Source organism: Mobula birostris, chromosome 1 (assembly GCF_030028105.1).
Source record: "Mobula birostris isolate sMobBir1 chromosome 1, sMobBir1.hap1, whole genome shotgun sequence".
In the NCBI taxonomy this organism is placed as follows: Eukaryota; Metazoa; Chordata; class Chondrichthyes; order Myliobatiformes; family Myliobatidae; genus Mobula; species Mobula birostris.
Genome location: NC_092370.1, coordinates 180,043,150 through 180,069,145, shown reverse-complemented (window position 1 = coordinate 180,069,145; position 25,996 = coordinate 180,043,150). Strand labels below are relative to the sequence as shown.

At 38.3% G+C, this 25,996-nt stretch overlaps 1 protein-coding gene and 1 long non-coding RNA gene across 10 annotated transcripts in view; one reads left to right on the top strand and one right to left on the bottom strand.

Moving 5' to 3' along the window:
* The window catches only part of meis2a (Meis homeobox 2a), a 113,095-nt gene extending 94,524 nt beyond the window's left edge, over window positions 1-18,571 (bottom strand). For 8 of the 9 annotated variants that reach the window (XM_072266903.1, XM_072266914.1, XM_072266908.1 and 5 more), the window contains exons 1-7: window positions 17,946-18,571; window positions 17,434-17,663; window positions 16,664-16,805; window positions 16,287-16,337; window positions 15,577-15,627; window positions 14,515-14,664; window positions 4,460-4,577 (exon numbers count right to left, since the gene is read on the bottom strand). In XM_072266903.1, the coding sequence (XP_072123004.1) occupies window positions 4,460-4,577; window positions 14,515-14,664; window positions 15,577-15,627; window positions 16,287-16,337; window positions 16,664-16,805; window positions 17,434-17,663; window positions 17,946-17,957 (754 nt within the window). In that variant the 5' untranslated portion in view covers window positions 17,958-18,571. The remainder of the gene's footprint in view (window positions 1-4,459; window positions 4,578-14,514; window positions 14,665-15,576; window positions 15,628-16,286; window positions 16,338-16,663; window positions 16,806-17,433; window positions 17,664-17,945) is intronic. The other variant, XM_072266943.1, reaches the window with a different exon arrangement.
* A 1,186-nt stretch (window positions 18,572-19,757) lies between these two features.
* LOC140202102 (uncharacterized) lies at window positions 19,758-25,678 on the top strand. Its single transcript, XR_011886998.1, has 3 exons — window positions 19,758-20,195; window positions 22,166-22,492; window positions 25,031-25,678. It is a non-coding gene; the product is annotated as an uncharacterized lncRNA (long non-coding RNA).
* The last annotated feature ends 318 nt before the right edge of the window (window positions 25,679-25,996 follow it).

Genomic DNA, 25,996 nt, shown 5'->3' with positions numbered 1-25,996 from the left:
ATTGATCTTCGTGCTTGAATCTTCATTAACAACTCCAGGGCGAGCACCAAACAACAGGCCTCGAACTCTGGACTCACTGATAACAGGAGCCCAAATTCCAGGCCTTGAACTCCAGACTCGCCGACTCGCGTATCTAGGAGGTCACCGGCTCTTATGCCCCCTGTTCACATGGGCCTCCGATCCTTGGACCCACCGCCCCAACAGACTTGCTGACCACCAGCTCTCATCCTCACTGGTCCTTGCCGACAGCACCTTGGCAGCCTGACGTACACGGATGTCTTTCATCACAAAGCCACATTGCATGCCTTTGAGCATGGAGAGGACGTCCAGACTCCAGATTTCCTTCATCAGTTGTCCACGTCACCGGCTTTCGAACACGGAGCACAGAATGGAGGCCTAGATTCTGGCCTAACCTCTAACTCCTCCACATTCCTGTCCTTAAACCTGAATCTGACCACTAACTCTCCCACATATAGGTACCTAAACATTAACTCCTCTCTCTGTCCCCAAAACCACCCCTGTGAACTTAGAAAACAACTAAATCTGAGCCACAACCTTAAAGGAAGGATAGCTTGATGCCACCTTGACCAGAAGTCACCACCTTGACCTTCTCCCTCTCAAATGCAGGTTGAATTCTATTATATCATGATCACTGTCTTTGAAGGGCTGCTTTATCTTAAACTCCCTAATCAAATCTCGTTCAGTACACAGCACCCAATCCAGAATTGCCTTTTCCCTATCTGGTGTGTAGTATTGGTATTCTGGTTGTTGCCTGTAGAATATGTGGTGTCCTTGGGGGACACCAAGGTTGAACCATCCCTCTGTGAATTGGTGACACCAGTGTGGTGATATGCATGCTTTGAGCATCAACAGTGATGACCCAGACAAAGAATTGGGTGGAAATTGGGGCAAGTGGTATGTTGGTATTGTTCTAAAAAAAAGGTCACCTTACTGCCATTTTGTATGCCCACAGAAACACTGAGATAAGTTCCCACAGTTCCAGTCCTTCTGGAGTTCTCTCTTCCCAGCTCTAGGCAATTTGTTCGTGGTGGCCTTTTAATGTGGACTTAAACAAATCCTTAATCTAATTTGGGTAAAATGCATTTTAGCATGGGAGCAAGACTTAAAGTGGAGTAAACAGGAGAAAGCAATGAACCTGCTTTCCATTAGTCAATGGCAGGGCAGATCTTTGCATAAACGTAAAGAGCATGTTCTGTCAGGCTAATGGACTGTAGATTAATGTTTCAGCAGCAGTTCTGATGATTGGCAGGTCATTGGACACTAGGCCACCACTTGTCCTTTCACTCACAGCTCTCGCTCTGCACCAGGAGAAATCTTGTGATGTAAATTTTGTAGGGGCCATCAATTTTGCTGGTTTTACCTGGAGTGATCCCACTTGTTTTTTTCCCTTCTTCGTCCTGATGAAGGCTTCCAGGTATGAAACAATAACTGCTTCTCTTTCCACAGATGCTGCCTGACCCACTTGGTTTTTCCAGCATTTTCTGTTTTTACCTTGGATTTCCATCATCCATTATGTTTTGTGTTTCATTTCCACTCCACAGTGGTATCACTGGGGTGAAATCGCAGTGCTGTGTAACTGCAGGAAAATAGAACTTGGGGATGACTGCAAGGAAGGATGGTTTCTCACAACCAGAGAAAGCTACTTAAGACATCTACCCTCCACTAGTGGGATGCTCTGGAGTCTCAGCACTGTGTTGTATTCTACATCCAAAATCTGGAACAGGACTTTGGCAGCAGAGTATAAAGTACTGTCCCTCCTAATACGTTTAGCACAACTCATCAGAGATAAATTTTTATGCAACTATTGTCTCTAAAGGAGGAGAGTGGATACATGCATTAGTGAACAGAGGGATATGCTTACGGTAAAACACAATATTTGTGAAAAAAAGGAAAGAGGTGAGGGTTCGCAACACTGGAACAATTCTGTGAATGAATTAACCTGTTGAAAAAAAGCTCAAATCCTACTGTTTCCCCCGTTTGCTTTTACATTACATTTATTAATTGAGGCCCTTAATTAAACAGTCTGTTGATATTTAAAATAAATAGACAGGATAAATCTGGCATACCAAAACAGTAGATTTGGCTACCAGTATTTGGGTGAATTTCATGTTCAATTTTACATTTTAAATCTGTTTTGCTTACATCCTTCACATCAGCTTTGCTTCCCTATGAACTCACTACTACACGTTCCTGCCATTTTACACATGCAGAGTTCTGTGCCTCTCAATGTCTCAGGCAAGAGGAATGATGAATAAGCAGATGTGAATCATGTACACAGAAGTTATATCATTGTTCTATAATGTTGTAATGTTATGCATGTTCAATACTTTTGTGGGTCTCATGAATTTCATACTATATTTAACTTTGAATGAAGGTGCTCGCTGCTGGAATCCCATGACACTGCAAATGCCTTGTGGGAGCTGTATGATTTATGTCTAGCGTTAAAAAAAATATTTTGAAATAAATATGAAACAGTAGCCCATGTATTATTCCACACATCTGACTACAAAAACCCAGCTCATGAGTGAAGAAGTATAAAGCCAGCACTGAATATGTAATATTTCATGCTTAAAATTGTTGTTTTTTTTTGACTTTTTAAGTTTGTCTTGAACTTAATATCAGTTTTTCATTCAATCTGTATATCACTATTTGCCCTCAAAACATAATATGCAAACAACGTTCTGTGAAATAAGTGTCACGGAAATCCACACGATTACTGCTGCGTACATATTTCATAGAGCTTCACAAGCTGTCATAAGGCTTGCTTACATTTGAGCCCTGCACAAGTAGAATGACTTCAATAACTTGTAACCACTGTAGTTATTAGTCCAAAACTTTTGATTTCTCATTGGTTCTCCAATGAGAAACACATGAATTGCTGTTTAAATCTATCCTTGTAAGCTACCACAAATTCTTTGTTTGAATTCAATCACAAAAGTGGTTGTGCATATTTAAAGCATTCTTCATATTGGCAAATTATCTGATGTGATTCACATAATAAACTCTTACAGCAAATATTGACTGCCTGAAAGACTTAGTTTTGAGGAAATGCCTTTAACTTTTAAAAGCTATATTCCCCTGAACATGAGCAATGATTACATACATGCCCGCACACATGCATAAAGCACACACCCTTGAGTCCCCTTGAGTCAGACAGGCAGGCATGAGGGCTCTCTCTCACACCTATTCGCTCTCTGTCTTTCTTTCTCTCTCTCTGTGTCTCTCTGTCTCTTTCTCTTCCCCCATCAGTCTGTCTGTCTTTCTCTCTCTCACACACACACACACACACCAGGGTTATCTCCTTTAAGTTCCAGCCTGAATCTTACCAACATAACTCAGCAAACCCACTGTAACCAGACAGTTTTGAATTTCAGCTGGGACCTGAGCAACCTGAAAAATGAAACTGCATCAGGGTAAAAACCTATAGTGTTGACTTATGCCTGTGTTGCAAGCAGACTTGGAGTCAAAACGCTTCAAGCGTTAACGTAATTGCAAGAATGTGAAAAATGAAGCATCAAGCTCCTGAGCAAAGCAAAAGGTCAAACTCGAGCCTCTCACAGCTCTGCTCTGTGGAAGATGGCCTCATTTTACATTTAATCAGCCTCATGCTCTGTTTGTCTCCATAATTTTTTTAACCTATTAAAAATATTGCAATTAACTTTAAAAAAAGGCACTCTGTCTTCAGTAAGTGACATTCACTATCTTTCTGTGTTAAAATATGATCTGTGGCATATATGAAAAACACTGCACTCAACCCAGAAGACAGTCAATAAGTGCTTAGCAGATTGCAGGTCACTTGAACTTATGCATGTAAAATAATCAATACTTCTCAAAGATTAGGTTTTCAGGATCTTTGGAAATGACAGAGAAAACAAATGTATGGCACCCATAAATACCAACTAGATAGGTTTCTTTTTGTTCTAGCTTGTAAATTGAATTAAATTAAAAGCACAGTTTTCTTTTTTTAATGCTGCTACAGTTATACAGCACTTATTAGCTTTCTCATTGCAGTGGCACTGTTCTAATACTACAATAATTAATATCACTACGGACAGAGCAAATTCAAACAACTGGGCTTCGTTGCAAGTGGATAATGTCACAAAACATATAGTTTGCTGTGACCTTTGCATCTTGAATGGATTGAGTTTATTTATACAATCCAGAAAAAAAAACATTATTCATATTAAAAGACAAAAGACTGCAGCAACACTTGTTACTTAACCTGTTACCATTTTATCCATATTAACTGCCACATCATTTCCTTCATGCAAGTTTAGTCAGTAGTTTTAAAAAATGTTTTCACTGACAGCTTTTCTGCTCTTGTGTACCCACCCTCTGATACTGATGTTTGTTTTATGATGTATGCAGCCATATCGTGGGAACCTGTGGGTTTGTTTAGTCATGCCTATGTTGAGCAAGGAGAGAAATAACCTCTTACCTTGCTCGCTGCTGTTGTCCCCACTCTGGGAAGCGTGACCCCCACTGGAGGGTCCTGGAGTGCCAGCAGAGTGCGTTGACGTTGCATCATCGTGGTCTCTGTTCCATGATGATGGGTTCTGATACAAGAACCCGCACCCATCAAAGGATTTTTTCAGTAAGTATTCCCAAAGCAAGTGAAGAACACAGAAAACAAAGAAAGGAAATAAATTAACAACACAAAAATATAATTGAAATGATCATTTCTAAATAGAACTTATTTTCTTAATGATATCTTCCAAAAGGCAGAGCAAAAATTATTTCAGACAAGATTAACAATTCACCAAGATAAAAATTAGGCTGATCTTTTAGGCCAATTGTTAGTAAGTATTATCCTATTATACATAATAATGTTCTGTCATAAAAGCTAACTAAGTTTGCTGCATTAAAAGGCACATCTGATATTAAAAGCATACGAGTATTCACTGCTACTCATTTCAATACAGTTTTCCTTTTATGATAGGGAGGTATAAAGTTTGCTGTCAACTGGACCAATGTTTAAGATGGAAAGTCTCAGTTTACTGCTGCACTGAAGAATGTAAGCTCCTCCTGCCCCCCTCCCCTTTCCTGGCTGTTCAGAACGCCATGCCTCTACTTAAAGGAAAACAGGATTTCTACTGTACAGGAAGAGCTTTATCAGCACCACATGAAGGCAGGGAAAAGATGGAATTTCCTCTCACAGACCAAAAAAAAGAAAAAGGACACGTGAAACAGATCAGCCTTTGGGCTCAATCTGTAAAACGCGACACCTGCACAATATCATCATGGCCAATAGGCAGTCTGACTTGTGAGACTGTCCAATATACGTACACAAGTTGATCTGTTATTAACAACATTGGAGTTGAAAGTGATTTTAACATAACAGCTCAAATGATAAAAATGCAAATATCCATTTTAAAACAAAACAAAAAAACAAGAGATTGAGTAATACTAACAACTCCAAATCAAGTATAAGTACAAATTTCAAATCAATAGTTTTACCATTGCTTAGATGATGGTGGAAATAAAAACCAGATGAATCTGCAATGGATGAATGTTGACTAGTCACAGAACAGTGACACCGCAATAACAAATCAAGACAGACTGTAGAATAAAAGCAATGCTGTTGCGAAATTTGGAGATGCAGCAAGCTCTGCCTGGATTCTGGAAGGCTGATGCCTACGAGTGTTCCTTTTTATCTCTAAGCTAGGAAACCACTCAAATAGCTTTGAGCTGAAGGCAAACAGTAGGCAAGGACTCTTCAACCCACTGAAGCCTCTTAGCGTCAGCTGTTTGCCGGATGGTAATCAGATAAAGAGCTAAGAGAATGAAATGAAAAAGAGTAGAAACAATAGCTCTGCGTGAATGTGGTTCAGTTACAACACAGAGCTAGAACCTTGATGTAGAAACAAGACAAATGCAGTGAGTTCACCTAGATGATGGTTTGAAAGGCCATGCAAAGTGCAGTTAATTTTATGCACAGCAAAATCCTTTAAATTACCTACTGCTAACACTCCTCAACAACGAAGCAAAAATGTAGTTGTAACCTGATAAATATCTTTTCTATATTCCACACCAAGTCTGAGAAAAACATATAAGTTGTCATTAACACAGCCATATTCTTTGGTTAGTTTATTGGATGTGAGTCAAATCAAAAGTATACTATTTCTTTTAACTATAAATACTTATTTTGGAATGGATAACTTCCCATACTAGTTTGAATGTTAGTCTCTTCATCAATGTGCATTCTGACCCTTTTGCTATGGAGCTCAGGGGCAAAGGCCGCCTTGTGATTCTGCCCAAGATGCAATCTAAATCTGTACACTACATATGTAATGTATCCAGCATTAGCAAAATGTAGGGTAGAATGGTTCACTCCACCATCAACAGAACCCACCCCCCCCATTACACCCCAACTCACTCTGAATTGAGATAAAAAAAAGTGTTAAAGAGAGAAAACCTTTCTGGAGAATGAATATAGCGCAATAACAGGAGCGCAAAAATAGATCCAAGAAGGCTGAGTCTCCAGGGGCAGTATTTTCTATTTGCTGGTCTACAGACTCACAGCTGATAATGCAAGTTGTAATTAATATAAAAGCAGGAGACAATATGGGCAAAGCTTGTACTGGCTGGGCCACTGGAGAACACTTTACCACTATACAGTCCCTCTCATTTACACGTGCTATCTTCCATAGCAAACACAATTCTGCCACTGCTTTCTCTCTTAGAACGCAGAACAGATTTCACACAGGCACTTAGTTTTGCTGGTGGAAAATGTTAAAAAGATTAGAATAAAACAGAAAAAGAGAACGTGGATATCAAAGGGACTCAGAGAGTGAGTGAGAGAGAGGGAGTAAGAGAAGATCAAAGACTGAATGAGAGAAAGAGAGGGAGAAGGAGAGTGAGGAGAGCGAGAGAGAGGGTTGAACCTACACTCAAAGCAAATTAAATAACGACTGTAACAAATTCATTTGCCTTTAATCCATGTAGTACATTCATCATAGTAAGCATTGCAAATATCTTTAACTACAACATTTTCTGAAAGAAAGCTATTTTGACAATAAAATTATATATCATTAGTCAACCTCTGTAATGGGAAACAAAAGCCTCATCCACATTTTTAAACTTTGTTTGTTATTTAAGTTAATGGACTTTGCTTTTTAATATTTATATCGTACCTTAAAGAATTTACTTTGATAATTTATGTTCCATATTTGATAGATTCTTATTTAGCATGCTGTCTGCAAGGCATACAATTTTTATCTAACTACTTACTATACGGTTTAAAGATGGAAGTCTATATTAGATAAAATAATGAACCTCCATGTGTTTAAATGTAACACTTAATTTAGTTTGGACTCCCTCATTGAACTGTTGTGATAGTTTCCTCTAATTGCTATCAATGACAATTTCAAGCCAACATATAAAAGAAACAAGTTCCAAAAGTATATTACTCAAGCAGCTGGCACAACATATGCTAACAAGTATTTACTTGGAAAATGATTATAAATGTATAGAAACCAATCATCAAAAAAGACATCTCTCCCTAAAGCACCCAGTGAGCTTTTTAATGATAAGGTAGCCCTTGTTTAAAATCAAAAATAGCCACGTTAATACTAAAAGTAGGTATTTATAATGCAAACATTCTGTCATTCTACCTATTTTTACTATATCCCCATATGATTTAAAATATAATGCCTAAACAGTAGCTAATGAACCCATTAATAATAGTAAAGAAAGTTAAAAATGATTTTCGGTATGCACAATTACAAGAATGATTTGCTGGCAATGACTTTAAGGTAGTAATTCAATCCTGGGCTCCTAATACTCATGAACTGCTCAGGCTTTGCTCTGTGCTTATGACATCATCATAACCGTGCGATAGAATTACTGCCTTATATCTCCATGCCAGCAGTTACTATCCTGTCTTTATTTTATTGGGAGGGGGATGGGTGCAATTGTAATTAGTAAGTAATAGTTCTAATATTTCATCTACTTTCCTTTCCTGAAATGCAATCAAAGTTAATAGCGTGGCAAAAATCACAATGCTGGAATTTCTGGTTTACCATCTATCTCCCTTCAAAACTTTTTTTTTAACAAATGTAATGAACCAATCATTTAACAGTTCAAGAGTAAGGCCGGTATAAAGATTAATGTGTGAAATCAATTCTAATTTTTAAAGCATGCAATAATAAATAGCAACAACCTCTTTGGCCAAAAAATAATTACTTCAGCAGTTGTTAGTATCAAGGGTTTTAAAGAAGTATAAAGCTAAAGTGTATATGTACGATAACCTCTCTCAAACTACTAACTACAAAACTCATAATGCTGTTATTTACCTTTCTGGCATATAGGTTACAAGGGCTACCTTCCCACAACACCCACAATTAAGTACTAAAATATAAAATTGGCATTTCTGAGAAGTAGGTAGATTCACAGCTGTACTTAAAAATGGTCTCCAGAACATGCAGCTGCCCCTCCTACAGAGCACTATTTGCTGACTGCTAAATATTTGTGCCCTAGCTCTTGAATACAAACCTGTTTTACCTTACCCAAAACTATAGCAACGAATCTGAAGTACAACCTGATTGGCTCAGACTTCATAGCTTGCAATGGGAATTAAACTGCATTATTATAAATTCTGCTTTGCAAAATCTATTCTATATCTTGCCCTGAAATACTTCCCACAATATACTTTAATGACCACAGCAGTTCAAAATACAGGTACAAAATAAATTACCTGCATCTTTATTTTACATTTCGTAATAATTAACACACATCCATAATCAGGTTATAAACCTTCTTTTATGGGTAATTCATTAGCTGTCACCTATTTATCAAGGTTATGCTAAGCAGTACTCATGAGTGAATAGTTTGCGCTCTTGATCAAACTGGGAACCCTTTCTTTTCACACTTTAAAAGCATATATTAAAAAATTGTTTCTCCTTTGTCTATAAAGTGAAACAGCAGCAATAGTTTAAGCATTGCCAATCCTGAACTCCCACTGCTTAAAACTAGTGTTAACTCAAAATCCTTTGCAATATATACAGCTGCTACCAGAGCGCACTAATAGCCAAAGCAAAATGGTCCCCTTAAAAATGGTTCTGCAACTATTTTTCTTGCATTCTGTCATTTTACAAGCAACAGCAGAGCAGGGCAGATTTGCTATTTCCATCTCTGCCAACAGTGCCCCTGTCAAAAGTGCAAGGCAATTTAACTTAGGAAGAATATTCACTGGCAAACGTTCAAAGGAATGCTACCAAACCAAGCAACAAATGATTTCATGGAAAACAAATTAAAGGTGTCAACACGAGCACCATCATCATATATAACACCAAGAATTGTTCATCAACTTTTCACTGTTGAAAATATTTTTTACTGTTAACCATGAGTACTTTTGCTAAAGGATGAAATTGTTGGAACTTAATTTTTTCAAATGCTCTTTATTAGTGATGAAAACAAATACCTTATTAGATTCTAAGAATTTTAGTTTAATATGACGTGTGCAGAAGGTGTAAGGAAACTGCCATTTTACTATATTCTTCTACTTGGTCAATATAAATTGCTAACCATAAGAACTAGTGCATTCCTCAAAATAATGCAAGACTGATGACTTCTTTACTTACGAGAGTTTCTATGAAATAGTGAATTGATTCATTTTTCAATGTCCAAGTACTTAATATGCATTGTAATGTTTTTTTTTAAGTATTTCACTGTGCCACTTAAAACCACATTGTGGATTGATATATAGAAATATAAATAGCACATCAGTACAAGCATTTGCTACTCAATTGAAAGGTTGTAAACTCAACTATCAATACTCCATACTATTTGAACTCTTATTGTAGGGTGACATAGAACAATGAAAGCACTGAAAGCAAAGGAAGAACAATGTTTGTGAGAAGAACAATAAAAGAATTAATATTTCACTAAGCACTGAAGATATTTATTTCCTTGGTTCAAAAGGTGACTGGCCGAGTGTTATAGCTCAGAACTCCCCTTTCCCCCAATTTTTATCACTGGCTGTTGACAGTCAGTCAATCTACTAATCAAATTCACCCACATCTCTGTGCTAGGTAGGCAAAAAAAGAAATTTCACCCAAGGTTCCAGAGCCTGATCTGGAACCAGGGACCTCTGCTGGAAATTTCTGTGCATGGATTTGGTGAATGCCAGGACAAACCTCAGCTGTGATGTCTACCATGACAGGGAAGCGTACGATTTCACAATATCTGAGCTGTCTGAGGAAGAACTATCAATTTACACGAGATGCCAAGAGGTTGTCAGTGGAACTATTTCCTTACAAGGATATAATAACTTCAGTTGAGAGAGGAGGAAGGTAATTAGCGGAAAAGAAAGAAGGGAAACAACTACAGAGATTGTCATTATAACAATAAATAACCTATTTTAATCCAAAAGCTGTAGAATAGATTCATGTACATTTAAAATTTTGGATGACTGGAATAATACAAAATCACATTAATGAATAATTGTCTTTCTGTTCTGTAGACTAAATATTTGATCCTTAAAATGTCAACTAATTTTTAAAAGATAATTCTGCATGTGCATAAAATGGTTAGTGAGGATATCTGAACGATAGCCCATGTAAAATAGCATAATGAAGGTAGTAATATGCAATATCAATGCATACAGTTATTAAATAATTTCTGTAATACTGTCACTTGCAAATCTTGTGCACTTTTCAACTGAGCTAAGGCTGCAGTTCCCACATTTAAAAGAAGACCTGTTTAAAAAAATAATGATGTGCCTGAAATCATACAGCAGATTTTGTTTGAAGGAACAACTACAAAATGTACTTAAAGACAGAACCAAAAGTGCTCCTGAAACAAAGTTTTAATTTAAGTTTATATTTATTTGATGGAAGTATTTTGTGGAATGAGACTTGAGAGAGAAGGGGAGATCATTGTTTCTAACTTAGAAAAGCTTGCTTGTGTGTGTTTTTTTTATCATGGAATTTGTGGATAAGTTTATGCCCATGCGAGAACAGAGAATTAGTATCACAAGCAGTCACTTTAAGAAAGCTTTTAGAAAATGGTGCGCTGAACAAGTCCCACCCATGTTGCCCATGCTTGTACAAATGTAAATGCCTAGACTGCGTACTGTTTGTGTTGAGTGTGATACAGCCAGAATATATAATTTCACAACCCAATAAAAAAGCCAAAAACTCAACAACTTGGGAATTTCTGAATAATTGCAATTTTCAATAATATATGTGAAGTGGATTCTCAGGAATAAATTGATTATAAGCTAAGTTATGTTGAGTCTCTATACTATTCTAAGTTTGTTTATGCGACAAAACTTCAACTCTTACCCAAAAAGTAAAAGTCCTAAAAAGTATACAATTAAACAGAACAAGGAAAATACAACTAATGCATTAAAAATCTACCAAAGTTTCTAGAACTCTTTAGGTAAATCTGTTCATCATCTAAAATACATCGAAGACAGGTGGGGATGTTAAAGTTGAAATTAGTTAAAAGCAAACAGAAAATATTTTCTATTGCAATCCTAGTAAAATACAATGAAAATAGGTAGTCAAACCATGACACTCAAATTGTGGATAAATGAATAATAAATACAACTTTGCAGAGTCCAAAGGGCATGGCTGCACAATTCCCTGCTTTACGTCTCAACGATAATACTGTAAGCATATGGTTGCTTGTAACTATCCCTATCCCCACACAAAATATCTTCATAAGGATTTAGTAGTCATCAAGCAGTTATATCTTTCTCCCCATGTGGCAGATTGTCACCACTGAATAGGCAAGGAGAGGTGTGTGCTTTCGGGGTGTCAAGCAGCTGTCACAGATCTGTCACTTCTATAATGAAGGCAATCCTGGCTCACAACAAATTAAAACACATTTCCTTTCAATCGGTACTATTCAAGATCTAAATCAGTTCAAACACTCTAGCCATTTCATGTGCAAATAAAACAATACAGCACATGCACGGATGAGAATGGCTACACACCAGGTAAACAGAGAAGACTACAGCTGCTTCAGATCCTCTGAAATATTTCATCATCATCATCAATGCACTAACTTTCACCAACTGTGATCTAGCTTCGGATTATTACTGAAAATCCATATCAAAGGGAAAAGAAGTCAAACAAAATTAACACCTTGAACTATCACTTCGAACATACACTAGCCTTTCCTGTATCCAAAAAGACATACATAGTTCTAATAAAGGTATAAAAGAAAGATTTTCATCTTGTATTTGTTATTACCTCTACCTCTGCAAAGACAACAAATTTCACGACATACGCCAGAGATGTTAAACCTGATTCTAATTCTGATTCTTCTTTATGAGGTTCCCTATCCTACTCTTCCCTCCCTCCTCCAACTTATCTGAGCACGACCAGAAATTAATGAACAACATGCTATCAGCAGAAAGGCAAATGCACACACATGAAACATCTTTTTTGATACCAGATTGCAGAAATGATTTAATCCAAACACTTAAAGATACAAAAGCACACAAACAAAATTTTTAACAATGTCAAGTGAAATGAGCAATGCATGATTATAATCCTAAAATACTAAGACTAGTTGTGAATAATTTTCATACAGCTCTTCATCTCCCTGCTGGTGTTCTGGTTGCTCAAATTAGTGCCCCTTTGAAAACAAATGGCAGGGGGTTTGATGTAAAAATTTTCATAGTTGAAATCACCAGGAAATAAAGGCTCTAAATTATAATACTTAATGAAGTGGTAAAGCCTAACTGGTGCGAGATAAATGGGTTGTTATATTTGGTCTGTTTTGTGTTCAGAATGTTGCACTACTGTAACTAAAACTACAGTTATCATATTATCAAAATGTTAACCTCCCAACCTCTTCCCATTATAGTGTGTAAATTAGAATTTTTTAATGGAACACGGTAAATTGGCTATAGCATCTGCCATCTGCCAGTAACTTAAACAGGCTAGTTTATCTAATCTCTTCAGTATAAACACTAGTGTGCCGCATTTCTACACATCAATACGGATTGAAGTGCATTCCTCTTTTTAAACATAGCAAATTCCATTTTGTATGGATAGTCAAATACAAACTCTCTTAAAATTATTCTGCATGGGAAATATGGTAACATTTTTCCATTAAAATCAAACTGCAATTGTGATTGAAATGCAAGATAAATGTTTAGTAATCTGATCAAGGTTTGCAAACGAGGTCCTGATAAAAGAAAATAAAATGCATTAAAACGTCATCCAGTTGTTCTGCAGAGTTTCTTATTGGTTTTTGTCTTCCCGTGCCAAGAAAGGTTCACAAATCTATTGTTTCTTTGATAGTGGAAAATGCCTACTGCGGTTATTTAAAATTACACCACAACGTGCTCCTCTCAGTTAAAGATACAGCTGAATTTGAGAAGCGGATCCTATATTGCGGTCTCCCCAGTGACCAAGGGGGCTTTCTAAGTACAATAATGCGATATCCACACCTAAAGTCCTTCCCCAGGTAACCCTTCAAAAGCGTCAAGGAGACGGTGAGATTTCTAAAAATTGCTGCACTTTCTGATTCTCTCGGGAGTGTGCCTCTACTTTGGTACGTTGAACGCGACTATCAGTGGTATCCCTCTGTGCGTCCAGCTGGTAATCTCTCACTAGGTATTCGCTCTAAATATGTTCTTACACATCTGCAGCATTTGTTCGCGCACTATACTGTCTGCTGACCAGCTGAAAACTCCGGTGTTCTACACTGCACCCCTTATACTACCCTTCACCGCACCTGCTGGCACGCCCTCCCCTTAAACACCGGTACATTTCTTCAAAAAAAGACCAAAAAAAAGACCATGCAACAAAACAAACGTCAAACCGAGTCTCTGTTACAGTTAACTTCATGGTATCGTTAAAGCGAATCACTGACAAATCCTTATATGGCGACTGTGTCAATTTAATCATGGCGTCCCAAACACATTGGCCAGGTATCGATCGGTTTGAATAAATGAACACATGAAGCATTTTAATGCACGTGTAAATGCATGAAAGGACCGTTCTCTCTAACCGCAGCCGAATACAACTTTAACCAGTGCACTAGGAACGATGTAACGCTAGCAGTGCCTCCGTAGTAACAGATATTTGCCACATCGCTCAGTGCCAAATTGCGGATTTTATTTTAAGCATGCAAACTCTCTGTTCCCACAACCACACAAAATATAAAGAATTCCCTCTTGTAACTTGCATCAGTTTGAGGCTGACCCCGCCACGATTCTCGGGGCAATAATAACCACAGCAATCACTACATCTGGAAAACTTGGAATGCAGAAGTTAACAGCGCTCACTCCAGCTCAACAGGCCTTGAAACTTCACATTAGATGCTTCATTTAAAAAAAATCCGGGACCGCCAACCAGCCCCTTGTGGAATTTTCGAGAGGCGGACGCGAAAATGTCAAAATCAAGCAGAAAACGCTTGCGCAAGTCTCTAGTGTCCAGTGACGATGCAAAACTCAAGAAAAGGTTCGCCACAGGTAAACAGTCGCGACAATTAATAAATAGCAGAGAACAATCCAATGGAAACTTCACTTACATGTTCTGCTAAATTTGTCGACGATCCGGATAGCTCTTCGTGGTCAGATTTTGAACTTCCGTCCCGTTCGTCGATAACTAAATCTATTGGCATTTTTCCTTTTAAACAACTAATGTACCGGTGGCAGAAGTTATCACACAGCTCGTGGACCTGAAAACAAAAATAATATAAATAATGAGATGGCGAGATTTCAGAAACCTACGTGCATGTTGAGAGGTTGTGGTTGCAGGCTTTTTATTTAAAGCAGGGAAACTGCAGAAATTGTACGTGTTATTATTCTCCAGAGACTGGAGCAACAAGTATTTGAAACAGAGCAAAAATATACAGTTAACATTAGCAAATAACACTCCGAATGAAACGAGCCATATCATCTTACTCCTTGTTCAAACCCCCGTTATAAATGAAATCTTATTTTCGTGTCTGAGTGTTCTGATAAACGGGGCATCTATCGCTGGTACTGTCACGGCCTAACACGTCCTAGAATTGTTCACAGTGCTTCATCGGGCACTTTGCTTAAAATCACCCATTAAGAAACTGATTTCTTAACTGTAACCAGTAATAATTGTGGAGAAGCTACAGCACTGGGTATTCAGTTAGACCAAGTAAGTTAAACACTTCAGCTCTGAATATGGAACTGACTTTGCAGCAATGCAAAATGAATGTTGCATTTAAACCCAGAGCCACATCAAAGAAGCACAGCGATCTGCAACTTGAAGCCGGGCACTTACGAACCAGACGCCTTCTTTTATTAAAAAGATCAGCGTCTTAAAGTGGAAGATAGCCCCATGAACATGTCCCATGCATTTTGTTTCGGTTTTATCTTAGAAATTTCAAGCGCCGTACGTAAAAGACAACCAACGCCCCTTTCTTTAACAACGTCGCCAATTTGTATTTTGCAATGTTTATTCAAACGATTTAACAAAATAGATTCTTGGTTTATATATCTGGTTTGCTATTAAACACGATTTGCACAGGACTTTAAACACTGCACGTTCCTACTGCACAAAAGCAACTGTAAATGTAAGCGATCCAAAAGAGCAAAAAAAAATACACGGACTTTACCTTTTCTAACTCCAAGAGATGGAACCTTAATACTTGAATAGCTTGGATCATCTGTAAATTTATCACACATGTTAGACATGCCAAACAGAAATACTAATTGGTTTTCTTTATTATTTAGTAATAGGTTGCATGGCGAAACTAAAACTTTAAGCACTTTCAACCATGCGGATTATATTTCAAAAATCGACGTTATAGCACTCAGTTCTGTAATGAAATGTTTTCGTGTTCCCAATGTAATCTTGGACGAGCTAAAAAAAAGTTAGCCGGTTTCTTTAAAAATGCACTTGGAACTAAGGCTGTCACAGACGAGGACCACAAATCTCAATACTTGTGTGAAGTCGGTTTACGGGTCGTTTGAAACCGAAATCTTTGGGAATTTGCAAAACGATCGTGTCGAAAGTGCGGGAAATGCTGAAGTGGCTCTTTCTTGCTAAGCAGTTGTTTCCTGAACCCCCCCCCCCCACCTCCTGCGGCTGGTGAACGGGTTTGTAATGCAAGTGTTTCACCGGGTTATATTTCACCTCATGTGAAACGCCACCGAAATAAATGGGAGTTATTTTAGGGCCACGCCGATTAAAATCCAGCAAATGGGTCATCTAGTTCTAATAGTTATAAAAGGCGGTTGTTTTCTTTACAAACAACAGTCCACGTGCACTGTACATATAAAGCTGCATTATGTTATAAAGATAATGAATTATTGAATGCCTTACCAAGTTATCCAGTTCTGGATTTGAAGAGAATAATGGTTTTTCTGCACGAACCTGAACAATAAGAGGGAAAAATTAGTTTAAAGCAATCAATGCACTATGTGTTTCAAAACTTATCTTTAAACACTCAAGCAAAGTCTTTGGCTCTCAAAAGGCAAGGTGTACTTACTAAATAAACGGAATGTGAAACACGATTAGCGTATGAATGATATGTAATTACTTGTAATTTGAGACATTTATTAAAATATTTCAGTGTTCCACGAGTAAACACTTGAACAATTTACTGTTAACATTTAAGAAAACAAAACTGCTGCAAGACTGTTACCGCAAGTGCTAGAATGGTCTATCTCGATTTGTAAGGAAGAAGATGAATTGTAGACCTGCTTTGCGAACACTGCTATGTCCTCGTTGAAGGAGTCAGACGAGCAGACGTCACCGCCTGCTACGCCGGGTTCTCTGGGAGTGCAAGTCGCTAACTCGCATTTCTCAAAAACCAACGCTAACAGAGGAAATAAAGGATGCCTGCAAGACAATGAGGGTTTCGGTCAATTCCTTTCAGACCTGTAGTAAATGAATCTCTTAAAACAATTTAAGTTTTTCTTTTTGCAATGAAGATAGTTCCCTTGTCCTGCTATCTGTATTTATTTAGGAAAAATCCCGCAACTGACTCACAAACTGAAATTTTACGATTGAAGAACCGGACTGTTGTTAACAAGTAGACGTTGATATTGTGGATTATATTTTACCAATTTTGTGTGGTTATTCATCCCTCCAAGTTAAGCAACAAGGCAGCAGCCATTTTGAAGTAAAACATAACTTAACAGACCAGAAACAGTGCAAAAAAACTTGCAGCTTCCGGTCATTTCAGAAAGCTATAATCATTAACGTTTGTGAATGGCAAGGAAAAAAAATCTCCACATGCATGTAAAGCATTATTACGGCGGACCCGACTGCATTACGTGTCTGCAAAATAGTGACACAAAGTTCAGAGCCCCGTGCTTGCATGCTCAAACTTTTCAAAACAACCAGACACTTTCTCCCCTCCTGAACTTGCTCGTTTATTATTTTGCTTTCCATTGAGTTGCTTACAAACTGTTTTCTTACTCTCTCCGAGGATTGTGTCAGTGTTCTTTTATATTTTATTACCTACCCATAAATTGCATCTTTATCTCTCTTTAGGGCGTCGTTGACAGCAGAGCCCATGCTCGTGGGCATGACATTAGGATGAGGTGTATGTGGCCCGTAGTGTTGGCTGTGGAGCGGTGGTCCGTGGTTGAGGTGGTGAACTGGAGGGATCGGCCGGGGGGCGTGAGGGTCTCCGTACATGGACGCCGGTACCCCAACTCCATCCATCCCACCGTAATGAGGAAGTTCATCGTACTGCATCGAAGAGAGCAACATAGGATCAGGAAAGGTGGCGGGTGGGTGGATGGTCGGGAAAGGGGAGAAGAAGGGAGAAATATTGAAACAGAATGTTTGCAAAACAGCAGACAGACCTACGATAAGTACAACGCCCGCTCGTGCATTTAAGAGTTTGCATTTAAACCGATCTTTTTTTGTTGTTGTTGTACATGGGCCGCCATCATCAGTAGATGAGAAGGATCGGACAGGCCCCATCGATACAGGATCATCCGATAGGTGAGTGTTGCAGATTGAACCTACCCTTTGCGCCATCAGTCTGCGCTCCCACACTCGTGGATGTGCCGTCTCTGTAATATCCCCCAGTCCGGCTTAGTTGTGATTGAACGAGATCCCTTTATTTTCCCAATCCAGTTTTCGACTTCTGCTTATCCTCCACTACCGCAGTTTAAAGCGGACCCAGGAAAGGGAACTTTGCCTTTTTTTCTCTCTGTCTCTGTCTCCCCTTGTTTTCTTTTCCAGAAGAAGCGAAAAAAATGTCAAGCCAAAAAAAAAAACTGAAGGTTACGATCGGCCCGTCAACAGCCCGCTTGTAACAAAACTGTCGTCTCTCATGGCTTTTTGCCACTCCAGCTGTCAATCAAAGCAGGATTGTCAAGGTATTGAATGAATGATGATCTGCCGTTGCAACAACTCCGGCTGCCTTGGACCGCTATCTTACTGTAAGAAGAAACGGCGATGAAAACGTTCACGAGGAGTTAACAACAAAAAATAAGAGAGAGAATGGGGTGAAAAGCAGCCTCGGCTTCTTTCTTGGCTTTTTTTTGTTGTTTGTTTGAATAAGTGGCTGTCAGTAAGTATTGAGGAGGTGGCAGGTTGGTTGGTTACAGAGTGAGTATGTTGTCAGTAATAATGCGCTGGCAGCGTTGAGCGGCGGCGGCGGGAGAATGACGGAACCCGGAAGTAGTGGTGGCCATAGCCAGTCGTACGCCAACCAGTCTCTGATATGCAGAGTATGCAATCGGACTGCTGCAAGTCATGGGGGGAGCCAAACAAATATCCCTCACCGCATCCCACCCCCCGCCCCACACACTCCCCCCCCAAATAAGATTAAAAGACAAGATCACCATATCAATCAACATATTCTAACAAGGTTCACTGTCCCGGTTTACATATCAAGCATTATCTTAGAGACAACAACAAAAAAGTTGTTGGCTTGTTAAAATATTCAAAACTTCCCAAAGTAAGCTAATGACTAACACACTGCGGCACCTTTTCGCAAAACCACCCTCCTTGTAATTCGCAGACACTAATGGGATCCAGTGGTTAAATAATTTCCACAATTCCCCCCCCCCCCCTTCTTATGAGCATAATGTAGGGAACCCGTTAACTAATCCCATTTACGAATGACCAGGACACTAAGCGTATGAGCTGGGACGAGGCGCTTCCGAAGGACAGCATTGGTTTTATTTGAGTAAGTGGTTAGTTGCAAAGTTCAACAGGCTTTAGAATTATTTTTCTTCCAGACATTTGTGTGCGAGCGTGTTCTCCCCCGATTTACTTTTTCCGAGCTTTGTTGTGGTTTGCAGTGTAGGTTAAGACATTTATCACAGTAATCCCTGATAATGGTGTGCCCAATTGTGTGGTGTTATTTAGAAAATTAAGTGTGCTCCCGCACCCCCTTGAGCACAAGTGAACTTTTCCAAGCAAAAAAAGCTTTTGCAGGGAAAGTAATTTTGTGCGTCTCGTCCAATCCTTTTGCTGGATCCAAATTCATGCACCCAGCCGTACATCATGGCAGTCAATTATCATAGCTTCATCTGATCATCAATCACGGGAGATGCTAGAAGTTAAGGGGCGGAGCATTGGTCGACCCATCGATTGCAGGAGTTTTGTCTTTTCCCCCCTTGTTCACGGTCCCCTGCGCACAAAGGCCAAAGCGGACTATTCCGTTTAATATTTGGCTTCATCAATAGACATGCTGTCTTTTGTGCATGTGACATCACATATCGACGGTTTCACAAAAATGGCAAAATACGTTGTCTACGGGATATTTGATTTCCAAAATTAAACATGAATCACGACTTTGTCAAGACAGACTGTATATGTGCACTTTATTTTTACGGACACAGGGCATAATAACAATGCAACTTCAGAGGTCAATAAAGCAAAACAAAATGAATGATTAGGATGATGATGATAGTGATAACCACTGCAATTAAGCAGTTTGATTAAACGAGGCATCATAACAACAGTGATGTTTGTGAAAACACCCCTCATATAAAAAAGTAAGATAGTGCAGCGGTTGACAAACGCCAGTGGGCATTCCAACACGCTTCTGCCTGAGTTTACCAAGGAGTGTTGACAATGCAGGACACCGTCGAAAATCCGCTCCCAAAATACTTTTACGCATTGTTCCCCCTCTGTTTCCCCCTATAAGAAAAAGACGTACAGCTACTGAAGATCCAGCCGCCTTCCGAGATGTTCTTCAAATAGTACTCTTCTGGTATATTTTCTGGTTTGTGCTTGCGATTTGTCCTCCTATACAGCATGGTAAGTGCAAGCCGAGTCTTTATTAAGTGTTTCACTAATAAGCATTTATTCTTAGATACAAATGACAACGTTGCCATGGTTTTGCCTAAACCTGCAGCCACACAGTTATGATTGCTCTGTTTTAATTTGCGTATAATATAGCAAGTCAACGTAATGGAAGATAGGTGTATTTAGATCGGTGGTCTAATGCGCGAAATATTAGGGGTTTAATTCAACCGGCCACAAATTTTCACCTCATTGCTAACGGTTGCAAGCGTTTCTGAGCGGAACCCGAAACAGGGTACAAAGCGTTTGTAAACTGTGAAATCTTTATAAAGCAGTAAAGCGATGAGCTGGTAGCAGCGATGAGTAGGGGTTTCTCAAGTGATAAATAAAAGTAAATGTTGTGTGACAGTCATCGGTGACTATTGAAAATGCATTTGTTCCGACTCATTTTTTGTAAATGGGTTTGACTGCGGCATCGTACCGTAACCATTTATATCTGTTGGAGTATGTTGTAACTCGTAGTATTACGTAGATTAAATATTACAACTGTACTCGCGCACAGATCTGAAAACTGTATTCAGAAATAGGCATTTTCTTTCAAACATCGGGAAAGTATTTTTAAGAACTCCCAAATAATTAGGAATGTACGTAATGTTTATCAAAATAACAATGTCTTATTTTCTAGTATGAGCGAAGATACACATTCGGATTTGTGTGATCAAAGAACGTTTTAAATTATTTTCTTAATTTCTAGCCAATATTCTAAGAAAACAATTGACTTCCAAAGCACCATTTATACAGGGCGGCAGCAAGCAAGACGCGGATTCCTCAATGTAATAAATGCTATTCACCCGGTATTTTATCGATGGAAATCTATTTATGTGATGGTTAAATTTCTTGTGTGCAGAACGGAAGTGCCTTAACGTAAACTTTGGCCTCGCGTTTATTTAGGATTCACAGCGGCCAACTAATAAGTAATATAATTCAAATACAAACTATCTAATCGCAAGTAACATCTGTGAAGATTGCTTCGTTGGGTTTCTGTAAGATACCAACTTAATTCCTAGCTTGCCAGTTAGTTTTTATGACGATTTATTCCCAACATTATTAAAATCTGATTCTTTTCCGTAATAAAACTTGTTTGGTTTCTGTTTAGGAAAGCATTTTCCAAAGCTGCAGTTTTGTAGATTTTGGTTATCCACATGTCTCAGCGGGAATTTCACAGTGAAAAAAAATTGTGTGTGATTTCATTAGAAGATAGAAATTAAGTAGCTGCCGTTTAGATAATGTAAATCTGTGTCCGGTTATGGAGTACATCTCCATCAACAACCAGATAGTAGGGGGATAGAAGAAGATTGCTTTAACAGCCGGTAAAATTTCATCTTCTGGTGTCACATTGGGGTCAGCTTGGGGTTAGAGCTATCACTGCTCAGTCTGAGTAGTCCAGCTGTGTTGAGATTCATTAAGAGTACAGTATCTGTTTCAAGAAAAACAGCACTAAGACAATCAGAGGGAGAAGGATCCCGCTGTTGTTAAAACTACAAGTGCGCCGTACGAAATGGTAAATGTATCAAAACTTCCTTAAATTCACCACGAAAGCTGCCAGAATCGAGCTTTGCTAACACCCACCCAAACCCCAACAACCCCCTCGTTCCATTGTCCCTCTTTAAACCGACAGCGGTTTAAAACATTGATGGGGCTGCATTCTGATTTAATGATGCAAAATCTTGTTATTGAGCGGAACACGTCGTCAGTACGTTATTGAGTAATCTTCTTGTGTAGTAGAAAGTGCACTTCCAAATCTATTTAAAAATCATCATTAAAAGGCGAAGAAAAGTGCAACATAAACTAATTTTATATACTTGTTTAATTATTTATTCCTAAATACAGGAGTGCTTGAATATATCTCCTATAAAATTGGACGAAGTTAAAAATTTTCTTTATATATTATGCGCCAATAACGATAAAATATATTTTAACTTAAGGTATCATGAATCGTCAATGGAGTGTCGAGAAGTACAATATATGACAGAAAGTCATAACAAGGAAGGAAAACGTAAAGGAAGACTATACCGTTACGGATCTGTAATTATTTTCGTGATCTCGCTCTCAAAAGGGAAAGGTCTGAATGTCCCCGACACTAAACAGAGTCAACGCTTTCTTTTGTTTAGTTTTGATTGCCTTTCATTCTTAGCTTGTGTGAGTGTGTTTTTATTACCGTTTCGTCGTGGATTGTTTTCCCGGCGGATCGTATAAATATCTTCATTTCTTCTCAGCAAAACTTTGGAGTCTTCACTTATTCGGGTAAGGAGGTAAGGAAAGAACGGCATTGAAACTAACCGTTTGGATATTGTGACTATTCACTTTATTCGAAGTATTTTCTAAATTCTGTTAGAATTACAGCCTTTTTGATTATTTTAAGAATCATAAACCTTGTTCTAATCAAGGTTAGGAGAAAGATCGAGGGCGATTACGTTGAACTTTTGGTGACCCCAATGCAAGTTCGGTTTTAAGCAAGCCCTTCGCATTGGTCCTGCTGGTTAGATGTTACCTGCAGACTGCCGTGTGTTAAACTCATCGGGTTCCCTAATTCTGCCCCATCTCGTCACAATCAACTGAACTAAACGCTGTGAATTTGGAAATGTGCTGCCTTGGTGGGCGAGAAGTTCATCTGAAGGCACTTCTTTTAGACAGCCCTTTAGCGCTATCTGGCGGGGCTAGCTATAGTAATCCAGTTGCTGATAAATACCCAACTGTATTCCCGAAATATATCAGAGAACCTTGTAGCCACAAAAAGTTTATTTGCCAGCAAGACTGGGTCAGTGATCTGTTTTTAAATGAGCAGATTATGTTGCACGCATTGAATCTAATTCAAACACAGCTCAATTTGATAACGTCGCTTCCAACCCAATGATTTCATTTCATTTTCATTATCGAAAGAGTAAACTTTTCAATAACCATAATACCAAGCCGCCTGGAATGGCGAAATGCATGTACTTTGCCACAGCCGTCTATTCATTGTTCCGCGTACTTTTATCTTCGCCTCTTAATGTAATTGATTTCAAAATTAATACATTTTTGTTTTGGAAACTAAGGGTGGCAATTCTAAATTGTCAGAACTGATTGCCATTATCTTTCCCCCTTTAGTGCATTCTGAAAGATACCACACATATAGACTAATTATTTTGATCGCACAATGCCTGAGTGCTTGCGAGGGAGATCAAGCATGCATGGGTGGAAATTTTGAGGTCACTATACAGAGAACTTTTTTAATCGCTAGCGCTGTTGTGGAAATGATAATACCACAATACCTCGCCCACGCAGGGCACCTTCCGCACGCGAATAGCGCATGAAAGCATTTTAAAGAATCGTTACCTAGTTCGAGAGGGTGTTAATTTCGGGGTTAAAGGGTTGGAGAATGGACCTTCTTGGGGATATTTTGCCGGATTTTTTTTCTTGGCAGAATGCTTACAACCGTTGAATAGGAGATGCATAAAACCCTTTCCCGTTTACACGTTGTTTATTTAACATTTGCAAGGCAAGCGGTATTTCTTTTCCGCAATGTTTTACATTAACCGAATAATGACAAAAACAAAACAGGCCGATTTAAGTAGTTATTTTGGATGTTAATAGACTATGCTTCTCTGCTTCTTAAACACAAGCTTGTCGTGTTTATAAGTAGTGGGATCATTTAATGAGTGTCATTAAAGCATGTTTCCATTGCAATTATCCCTGGATTAGAATCACCAAACCAGGTTAATTTGAAGAAAAAGCAATTAGCGCCTACTGTAACAAAGCAACGGGCAAATCTTTATAGACCTTTTGTAATAGTCTTGCGATAAATTCCGCCCCTTTCGATATCTTGTGCATATAGTCCTTTTAATCTCATACAAAAAGGAACGCTAATTTACTTTCATACAATGCTTAACATTAACATATTACAGCAGCTGGTTTGTGATTCCCCCCTTTCTGTGGCACGAACGTGCATGTTTTATGTTCTTATCTTCAACAAAACTATCTTAACCGATTTTGTTCTCGATGGTGTGATCTAATTAAATGTAAACTTCTTGTCTGTAAGCTCTTACGAGCTGCGCTGAAAATTGCTAACAAATGGCGGTTGTTAAAATAAGAAAACCTTCTTTCTCTTCTGCGCAGCCATCCAGGAGTTAAGATTTTAATTGATAGAGTTTTATTTTTTTTATTATTAACATCAGCACAGAAGCTCATAAAATGTGCTTGTTATTTATTGGGAAAATAAAATAATGTTTACATGGAACACTATCGGGCATTACGGGGGAAGTCAATTCGCTAAATTTTCTAACCCTATCTGTACACACTTTCCATTACCTTGACTTTTTTATACAGGCAATATGTTTTGGCACGTTTGAAACATCCAGCGATTATATTATTTAAACGTAAAAGGATGACTTCAATTGGAAGTGCTTGATCTTTTGAAGCAGTGATGAATATTAATTTTGCATTAATGATAATTATTCACTTGTTAACTTCGATTTAGCTGTTAATGTGACTGAGCAATGAAATATCACTTGATTATTTTATTGTATACAAAACATGCAAAAATGTGTAGATTTGAGACATTCTATAGGGGTTTTGACCAAAGCGGAGGAGAATGACAACAAATAATTTGTATAATTTGGTGGTTTTGTTTATTCCAATTTGTCCACACAGTTCAAAATCATGATGCAATTTAATCAGGTCCATCATAAATTTTACTGGGCCAACGTGGCATTGTGAAAATACTTTTTTCCTCACCACTGTATTTTTAAAAGTTTTCGTGCGTTATTTCGCATAGATTTGGCTCTTTAAAATTGATATTCTTGTTTTCTTAGGTGATCCAAAAGAGGATAATCACTACCAGTCCCTCGTGCAAAGGAAAGAACGCAAGAGCAAATATAGTCCGTATTCTACTTCGAAAGTCCTAATTTTACAGCGAAAATGCAACCCATCACTTCTTGACTGAAAAAAAAGCAAAAAGTCGTTAAAAATGCAAAGGAATGCCAGGTTGTTGAGTAAGCAATAAGGCGGTGGATGATCTGTTGTTTTGTGAAGGTCAGGTCACGGGCGAGCTTTTCTCCCGCAGATCATTAGGTGTAATTGGGTAAGTTTAAGTGGACTTAGGATGCCTGTACTTAAGTTAATAGCAATGACCTTCTTGCGGCTGCCCTGTCCAACATTATTCATCGTTGCCAGGCCGATTTGAAAGCGATTCTCACTCTAGCTTTCAAGAAGTATTTCAGGATACGACCACTGTAATAGCATTGCGGGAAATCCCATCATATTTTTTGTTTGCTCTTTAATATGATGTAAGAAAAGCAGATAACATTTAATCTGAGTTCCATTGTGTATCAATCAATATAATCGTGTACTTCAGCGGTAAATATAATATTGATTCATTGAATTACGATGCATGTTTTCAAAGCGTATTGGACTTCATTACATCACACACTGTGAGTTAAACTATTTAAAATAAAAACATTCTTGAGTGAAGTGCTTGCTATTCGAATCCTGTCTGGTATCTTGAGAAATATAAACTGAATGTCATTTTCTCAAATGCAGATTGACAGAGAATATCGATTTAATTACTAAATGAATAAAAATAACTTAGCCAATCAATTGGTCTCTGCATTGGCCATCATGAAACTTAGGTTGCTTTCTCATTTTTATTGAGTTAAGTCATGGGATGGGTGTGCTGGACGAGGCGCACACTTTGCGAAGAAAAACAGATTAAATCTGAATACATTTTGCTAAAAGACAATCTTTTTAACGTGTAATTCGTTCGAGCATGAAATATATGT